General features: G+C 52.9%; 2 protein-coding genes across 2 annotated transcripts in view; both read right to left on the bottom strand.

The window, feature by feature from the left end:
* The window catches only part of LOC142907164 (uncharacterized), a 198,912-nt gene that overhangs the window by 95,020 nt on the left and 94,815 nt on the right, over positions 1-9,077 (bottom strand). The window lies entirely within an intron of this gene.
* LOC116937615 (beta-citrylglutamate synthase B-like) overlaps positions 1-9,077 on the bottom strand; it is an 82,317-nt gene that overhangs the window by 61,343 nt on the left and 11,897 nt on the right. The window contains exon 2 of the mRNA XM_076056410.1: positions 5,371-5,692. Within this exon, the coding sequence (XP_075912525.1) occupies positions 5,371-5,530 (160 nt within the window). The 5' untranslated portion in view covers positions 5,531-5,692. The remainder of the gene's footprint in view (positions 1-5,370; positions 5,693-9,077) is intronic.

Here is a 9,077-nt window from a genome sequence, read left to right as displayed (position 1 = left end):
GGGTAAAAAAAACCAATGATCATAGTTAACATCTCCTAGCCACTGTGAAGATGATGAGAGAAAGAGATGTATACTCCAAGTATACAGCAGCAGGCATCGTCAGGTTTGGGATTGAACCCACGACCCTCCTGCGCACCACGCGAGGTAGTTAACATCACCTAGGCACTGTGATGATGATTATGAAGATGATGATGGAGAGCGAGAGAGAGAGATGCAGACTCCAAATATTAAATAGTTTAGTTTATGGGCAGGTCACCTCTGAAAGCGCTACACAACTCTGCGGGCCCTAACCTGTTAAAATAAAATTATATTCTTGGTTCTTTCGGTAAAATCACGTCGAAGGGAAACAACATTATTTTATTGTAGAAGGGAAGCAATAATACATTATTTTAGAAGGGAAACAATAATATTTTATTGTAGAAGGGAAACAATATTATTTTATTGTAGAAGGGAAGCAATATTATTTTATTGTAGAAGGGAAGCAATATTATTTTATTGTAGAAGGGAAACAATATTATTTTATTGTAGAAGGGAAACAATATTATTTTATTGTAGAAGGGAAACAATATTATTTTATTGTAGAAGGGAAACAATATTATTTTATTGTAGAAGGGAAACAACATTATTTTATTGTAGAAGGGAAACAACATTATTTTATTGTAGAAGGGAAACAATATTATTTTATTGTAGAAGGGAAACAATATGATTTTATTGTAGAAGGGAAACAATATTATTTTATTGTAGAAGGGAAACAATAATATTTTATTGTAGAAGGGAACCAATATTATTTTATTGTAGAAGGGAAACAACATTATTTTATTGTAGAAGGGAAACAACATTATTTTATTGTAGAAGGGAAACAATATTATATTACTGTAGAAGGGAAACAATATTATTTTATTGTAGAAAGGAAACAATATTATTTTATTGTAGAAGGGAAACAATATTATTTTATTGTAGAAGGGAAACAATATTATTTTATTGTAGAAGGGAAACAATATTATTTTATTGTAGAAGGGAAACAATATTATTTTATTGTAGAAGGGAAACAATATTATTTTATTGTAGAAGGGAAACAATATTATTTTATTGTAGAAGGGAAACAATATTATATTATTGTAGAAGGGAAACAATATTATATTATTGTAGAAGGGAAACAACATTATTTTATTGTAGAAGGGAAACCACATTATGTTATTGTAGAAGGGAAACAATATTATTTTATTGTAGAAGGGAAACAATATTATTTTATTGTAGAAGGGAAACAACATTATGTTATTGTAGAAGGGAAACAATATTATTTTATTGTAGAAGGGAAACAACATTATATTATTGTAGAAGGGAAACAATATTATGTTATTGTAGAAGGGAAACAATATTATATTACTGTAGAAGGGAAACAACATTATTTTATTGTAGAAGGGAAACAACATTATGTTATTGTAGAAGGGAAACAACATTATTTTATTGTAGAAGGGAAACAATATTATTTTATTGTTTCCCTTCTAAGTGTGGTGACTTTACCGAACGAACCAAGAATATGAATCCCTGCAGTCACGAAAGCTTCAAATAAAAAAACATTAAATTAGTTATAGTTTCGTTTGTGGTCAGGTCGCTCCACATGCTGCACCCCTCCCCAATAACCACAAGCAGGTGACGTCACTCCACAAGCTGCACCCCTTCCCCAATAACCACGAGCAGGTGATGTCACTCAACAAGCTGCACCCCTCCCCAATAACCACGAGCAGGTGACGTCACTCCACATGCTGCACCCCTCCCCAATAACCACGAGCAGGTGACGTCACTCCACATGCTGCACCCCTCCCCAATAACCACGAGCAGGTGACGTCACTCAACAAGCTGCACCCCTCCCCAATAACCACGAGCAGGTGACGTCACTCAACAAGCTGCACCCCTTCCCCAATAACCACGAGCAGGTGATGTCACTCAACAAGCTGCACCCCTCCCCAATAACCACGAGCAGGTGACGTCACTCCACAAGCTGCACCCCTCCCCAATAACCACGAGCAGGTGACGTCACTCCACAAGCTGGTGGTGGAGAGAGTGGAGGTGGTGCATGTGGTGGTGGAGGAGAGAGTGGAGGTGGTTGTGGAGGAGAGAGTGGAGGTGGTGGAGGTGGTGGAGGAGGTGGAGGAGAGAGTGGAGGTGGTTGTGGAGGAGAGAGTGGAGGTGGTGGAGGAGAGAGTGGAGGTGGTGGAGGTGGTGGATGTGGTGGAAGGGGGGTGGAGGAGGAGAGAGTGGAGGTGGAGGAGAGAGTGGAGGTGGTGGAGGTGGTGGAGGTGGTGGATGTGGTGGAGAGGGGGTGGAGGAGAGAGTGGAGGTGGAGGAGAGAGTGGAGGTGGTGGATGTGGTGGTGGAGGGGTGGAGGAGGAGAGAGTGGATGTGGAGGAGAGGGGGAGTATGTGGAGGTGGTGGATGTGGTGGTGGAGGTGGTGGTGGAGGAGAGAGTGGAGGTGGTGGAGGTGGTGGATGTGGTGGAGGAGGAGGAGAGAGTGGAGGAGGTGGATGTGGTGGAGGGGGGGTGGAGGAGGAGGAGAGAGTGGAGGAGAGGGGGAGTAGGTGGAGGTGGTGGAGGTGGTGGTGGAGGAGAGAGTGGAGGTGGTGGATGTGGTGGAGGGGGGGTGGAGGAGGAGGAGAGAGTGGAGGAGAGGGGGAGTAGGTGGAGGTGGTGGAGGTGGTGGTGGAGGAGAGAGTGGAGGTGGTGGATGTGGTGGAGGGGGGGTGGAGGAGGAGAGAGTGGATGTGGTGGTGGTGGAGGAGAGAGTGGATGTGGTGGAGGTGGTGGAGGTGGTGGAGGTGGTGGAGGAGAGAGTGGATGTGGTGGTGGAGAGGGGGAGTGGTGGAGGCTGGCAATGGGAGGGCACTGCTAAGCATGGGGAAGTGGACACTTCCCCCCTCCCTGTGTGGTCAGCTTACACACCCGCACACTCTTACACTCGCTATTACACTCTTACACACACACACTCTTACACTCACACTCACACTCGCTATCACACACACACACACTCTTACACACTCTTACACACACACACACACACTCTCTTACACTCGCTATCACACTCTTACACACTTACACACACTCCTACACTCGCTATTACACACTCTTACACTCACACTCCTACACTCGCTATCACACACTCTCACACTTACACACGCTATCACACACTCGCTATCACACTCTTACACACACACACCTACACTCGCTATCACACACACACACGACCACAATAATACACTCACACTCTTACACACAGCCACAAGCAACAACGCCCGCCACTCACCACTAAGTGGGGGTGGCATCGCCAACGCGCCTGTGCCAGGCTAGGTGCACTTTGAGGCCACGTGACGTGTCGAAGACTCGCTGGCAGTTCACGTGACAGACCCAGCAGGTGCCATGGGTTGACTGCTGTGCCAGGCTAGGTGCACCTTCGGTTGTACTGTGCCAGGCTAGGTGCAGGAGGAGGAGGTCACATGACAGACCCAGCAGGTGCCATGGGTGACTGACCGAGATGACTTTTCGATGTACCACCTGTACCCCCCCCCCCTACTGTGCCAACTCGCTGCGTTTGATCTGCCCGGGGCTCCGCTCGTTGTTGTGAGCGTCGCCTCTCGGCCCTCTGTTGTTGCTGTAGGGCGACTGCCTCCAACTGCCCCCAAGCAGCCTCAAGGTGCACCTAGCCCGGCACTAACCCGGCAGCGTCCTTCACGAGCCTCCTCCACAGAGGCCGATCTTGACACCGCTGGTACCGCTCATCGGCAAGTCCACTCAGCTGCACGTCCTCCTGTAGCAGTCCATCCCATCTCCACTCGGTGTCACCCACCCCACTCCCACTCAACCACACAACCCAATCCCTCCCACACGACACAACCACCCCCACCCTACCCACGTCAGGGTCGGGATCGAACCCACGACCTCCTGTGCACCAGGCGAGATAGTTAACATCTCATCAGGGTCATGGTTGAACCCACGACCTCCTGTGTACCAGGCGAGGTAGTTAACATCTCATCAGGGTCAGGGTTGAACCCACGACCTCCTGTGTACCAGGCAAGGTAGTTAACATCTCATCAGGGTCAGGGTTGAACCCACGACCTCCTGTGTACCAGGCGAGGTAGTTAACATCTCATCAGGGTCAGGGTTGAACCCACGACCTCCTGTGTACCAGGCAAGGTAGTTAACATCTCATCAGGGTCAGGGTTGAACCCACGACCTCCTGTGTACCAGGCGAGGTAGTTAACATCTCATAGCCACCGTGATGATGATGACGAGAGAGAGAGACACGCAGATTCCAAATCTACGGCAGCAGCAGCAGCAGGCATTGTCAGGATCCGGGATCGAACCCACGATCTCCTGTGTACCAGGCGAGGTAGTCAACATCTCCTAGCCACCGTGATGATGATGATGAGAGAGAGACGCAGACTCCAAATATACAGCAGCAGCAGGCATCGTCAGGGTCAGGGTTGAACCCACGACCTCCTGCGTACCAGGCGAGGTAGTCAACATCTCATCAGGGTCAGGGTTGAACCCACGACCTCCTGTGTACCAGGCGAGGTAGTCAACATCTCCTAGACACTGTGGTGCCTTTACACACACCCACTGGACATGTGGGGCACCTCCCGACCCCCGTCACACACGAGCGTGCTCAATCTCCCTCCGTCTCGTCCCTCACCGTCTCCCCTCCCCCCCGTGTCTCTCCCCCCGTGTCTCTCCCTCCCACTCCCCGTGTCTCTCCCTCCCCCCCCCCGTGTCTCTCCCTCCCCCCCCCGTGTCTCTCCCTCCCCCTCCCGTGTCTCTCCCTCCCCCCCCCATGTCTCTCCCTCCCCCTCCCCGTGTCTCTCCCTCCCCCCTCGTGTCTCTCCCCCCCGTGTCTCTCCCTCCCCCCGTGTCTCTCCCTCCCCCCCTCGTGTCTCTCCCCCCCTCGTGTCTCTCCCTCCCCCCGTGTCTCTCCCTCCCCCCGTGTCTCTCCCTCCCCCCCTCGTGTCTCTCCCCCCCGTGTCTCTCCCTCCCCCCGTGTCTCTCCCTCCCCCCCTCGTGTCTCTCCCCCCCCCCCTCGTGTCTCTCCCCCCCGTGTCTCTCCCTCCCCCCGTGTCTCTCCCTCCCCCCCTCGTGTCTCTCCCCCCCGTGTCTCTCCCTCCCCCTCCCCCTCCAGTGTCTCTCCCTCCCCCCTCCCTGTGTCTCTCCCTCCCCCTCCCCGTGTCTCTCCCTCCCCCCGTGCCTCTCCCTCCCACTCCCCATGCCTCTCCCTCCCCCTCCTCCGCGTCTCCCTCCCCCCTCGCGTCCCTCCCCCCCCTCGCGTCCCTCCCCCACCCACCCCTCCCCCCCTCCCCCCCACCCACCCCCCCCCCGCTCACCGAGCCGCCCGTCCTCCACGGTGAGCACGAGGTCGTCCATGAAGACGAGGCGGAAGGCGACGTGATGTCGCTGGCACCGCTGAGCGAGGGCTCGCTCGATCTCGCGCTGCGGGTAGTCCGAGTAGATCCGCCGGTCCGTCAGCAGCCACAGGCCCAGCATGGTCCCCGCCGACGCTGATGACGCTGATGATGCTGATGACGATGACGACGCTGACGATGACGATGACGATGACTCCGTCGCCACGACGGAGGCCGCCGAGATCGCCGGGAGGAGACTGCGGCAGGAGGGGGGCTAGGGGGGGGGGCGGGGGGAGTGGGGGGGCTGCGGGGGGGGGGAGGAGAGGGGGAGCAGAGGGTGAGGAGAGAGGGGCTGTGAGGGGTTGGGGAGGGTGGTGGGGAGGGACGGGGGAGAGGTGGTTGAGTGCAGGGAAGCGGTGGTGGTGCAGCCGCTAGCCGGGTGGATGAGTGGGCGAGCGAGTTAATGGGTGGATGGGTGGGTGAGCGGATGAGTGGGTGGACGAGCGGGTGAGTGAGTAGATGAGTGGGTGAGCGGATGAGTGGGTGAGTGAGTAGATGAGTGAGTAGATGAGTGAGTGAGCGGGTGAGTGAGTGAGCGGATGAGCGGGTGAGTGAGTAGATGAGTGAGTGAGCGAGTGGGTGAGTGAGTAGATGAGTGGGTGAGCGGATGAGCGGGTGAGTGAGTAGATGAGTGAGTGAGCGGATGAGCGGGTGAGTGAGTAGATGAGTGAGTGAGCGGAGAGTGGGTGAGTGAGTAGATGAGTGAGTGAGTAGATGAGTGAGTGAGCGGATGAGTGGGTGAGTGAGTGGGTGAGCGAGTAGATGAGTGAGTGGGCGAGTGGGTGGATGAGTGAGCGCGTTCAAGCGGAGTTTGCGTGACCATGTGAGATAACTCAAAAGACCAGGGCAGGAACTCATTTGCAACAGAGGCCTGGGCTGGCTTGAGCCCTTAGCAAGTGGCAGCAGGCACCCCCTCGGTGCCAGTAGCAGTGATCAATGATTGCTGCGGCCTAGCCTAGGGGACACCCCCAGTGGCAGCTGTCCCTGTGTGTGAGTCTGCTGCTGCTGTGTGGTGCTGTAGCCTAGGGGCACCCCCAGTGACAGCTGTCCCTGTGTGTGAGTCTGCTGCTGCTGTGTGGTCCTACAGCCTAGGGGCACCCCCAGTGACAGCTGTCCCTGTGTGTGAGTCTGCTGCTGCTGTGTGGTGCTGTAGCCTAGGGGGACACCCCCAGTGACAGCTGTCCCTGTGTGTGAGTGATGCTATAGCCTAGGGGGACACCCCCAGTGACAGCTGTCCCTGTGTGTGAGTGATGCTATAGCCTAGGGGGACACCCCCAGTGACAGCTGTCCCTGTGTGCGAGTCTGCTGCTGCTGTGTGGTGCTGTAGCCTAGGGGACACCCCCAGTGACAGCTGTCCCTGTGTGCGAGTCTGCTGCTGCTGTGTGGTCCTACAGCCTAGGGGCACGCCCAGTGTATGTATGGTGGTCACTCTGTGCACACTCTCTGGGTGCGAGCGCGAGAGAGACAATGTAGAGAGAGGAGAGAGACAAGGGAGAGAGACAAGGGAGGTACAAGGGAAAGAGACAAGGGAGAGAGAGGAGAGAGACAAGGGACAGAGACAAGGGAGAGAGAGACAAGGGAGAGAGAGACAAGGGAGAGAGAGACAAGGGAGAGAGAGACAAGGGAGAGAGAGACAAGGGAGAGAGAGACAAGGGAGAGAGAGACAAGGAGAGAGAGACAATGTAGAGAGACAAGGGAGGGACAAGGGAGAGAGACAAGGGAGAGAGACAAGAGAGAGAAGAGAGAGACAGGAGAGAGAGAGACAGGAGAGAGAGGAGAGAGACAAGAGAGAGACAAGGGAGAGAGAGGAGAGAGACAAGAGGGAGAGACAAGGGAGAGAGAGACAAGGGAGAGAAAGACAAGGGGAGAGAGAGAGACAAGGGAGAGAGAGGAGAGAGACAAGAGAGAGACAAGGGAGAGAGAGACAAGGGAGAGAGAGACAAGAGAGAGACAAGGAAGAGAGACAAGAGAGAGACAAGGGAGAGAGAGACAAGAGAGAGACAAGGAAGAGAGACAAGAGAGAGACAAGGGAGAGAGAGACAAGAGAGAGACAAGGGAGAGAGAGACAAGGGAGAGAGAGACAAGAGAGAGACAAGGAAGAGAGACAAGAGAGAGACAAGGGAGAGAGAGACAAGAGAGAGACAAGGAAGAGAGACAAGAGAGAGACAAGGAAGAGAGACAAGAGAGAGACAAGGGAGAGAGAGACAAGAGAGAGACAAGGGAGAGAGAGACAAGAGAGAGACAAGGGAGAGAGAGACAAGGGAGAGAGAGACAAGGGAGAGAGAGACAAGGGAGAGAGAGACAAGGGAGAGAGAGACAAGGGAGAGAGAGACAAGAGAGAGACAAGAGAGAGACAAGGGAGAGAGAGACAAGAGAGAGACAAGGAAGAGAGACAAGAGAGAGACAAGGGAGAGAGAGACAAGAGAGAGACAAGGGAGAGAGAGACAAGGGAGAGAGAGACAAGGGAGAGAGAGACAAGAGAGAGACAAGGAAGAGAGAGACAAGAGAGAGACAAGGGAGAGAGAGACAAGAGAGAGACAAGGGAGAGAGAGACAAGAGAGAGACAAGGGAGAGAGACAAGAGAGAGACAAGGAAGAGAGACAAGAGAGAGACAAGAAGAGACAAGGAAGAGACAAGGAAGAGAGACAAGAGAGAGACAAGGGAGAGAGAGACAAGAGAGAGACAAGGGAGAGAGAGACAAGAGAGAGACAAGGAAGAGAGACAAGAGAGAGACAAGGGAGAGAGAGACAAGAGAGAGACAAGGGAGAGACAAGAGAGAGACAAGGAAGAGAGACAAGAGAGAGACAAGGGAGAGAGAGACAAGAGAGAGACAAGGAAGAGAGACAAGGAGAGAGACAAGGGAGAGAGAGACAAGAGAGAGAGAGACAAGGGAGAGAGAGACAAGAGAGAGACAAGGGAGAGAGAGACAAGAGAGAGACAAGGAGAGAGAGACAAGAGAGAGACAAGGGAGAGAGAGACAAGAGAGAGACAAGGGAGAGAGAGACAAGAGAGAGAGACAAGGGAGAGAGAGACAAGAGAGAGACAAGGAAGAGAGACAAGAGAGAGACAAGGGAGAAAGAGACAAGAGAGAGACAAGGAAGAGAGACAAGAGAGAGACAAGGGAGAGAGAGACAAGAGAGAGACAAGGGAGAGAGAGACAAGAGAGAGACAAGGGAGAGAGAGACAAGAGAGAGACAAGGAAGAGAGACAAGAGAGAGACAAGGAAGAGAGACAAGGGAGAGACAAGGGAGAGAGAGACAAGAGAGAGACAAGGAAGAGAGACAAGGGAGAGACAGAGGAAGAGAGACAAGGAAGAGAGACAAGAGAGAGACAAGGGAGAGAGAGACAAGAGAGAGACAAGGAAGAGAGACAAGGGAGAGACAAGGAAGAGAGACAAGAGAGAGACAAGGAGAGAGAGACAAGAGAGAGACAAGGAAGAGAGACAAGGGAGAGAGGGGGAGGAGATGATGGATGAGAGAGCGCAGACAGAGGTGGGGGAGCGGTGGGGGTGGGGGGATAATTAATGATACAATGGAGAGGGAGAGAGGATGGGGGAGGAAATTGGAGAGAGGGGAGAGAGAGATAGAGAGGGCGTGATATTGAGATGCGGAGAATGGTGAGGAGGGGGA

Source organism: Petromyzon marinus, chromosome 75, assembly GCF_048934315.1.
Source record: "Petromyzon marinus isolate PM22_M1 ecotype Great Lakes invasive population chromosome 75, UKy_Petmar_22M1.pri1.0, whole genome shotgun sequence".
NCBI lineage: Eukaryota > Metazoa > Chordata > Hyperoartia > Petromyzontiformes > Petromyzontidae > Petromyzon > Petromyzon marinus.
This window is presented reverse-complemented; position numbering and strand designations above follow the sequence as displayed.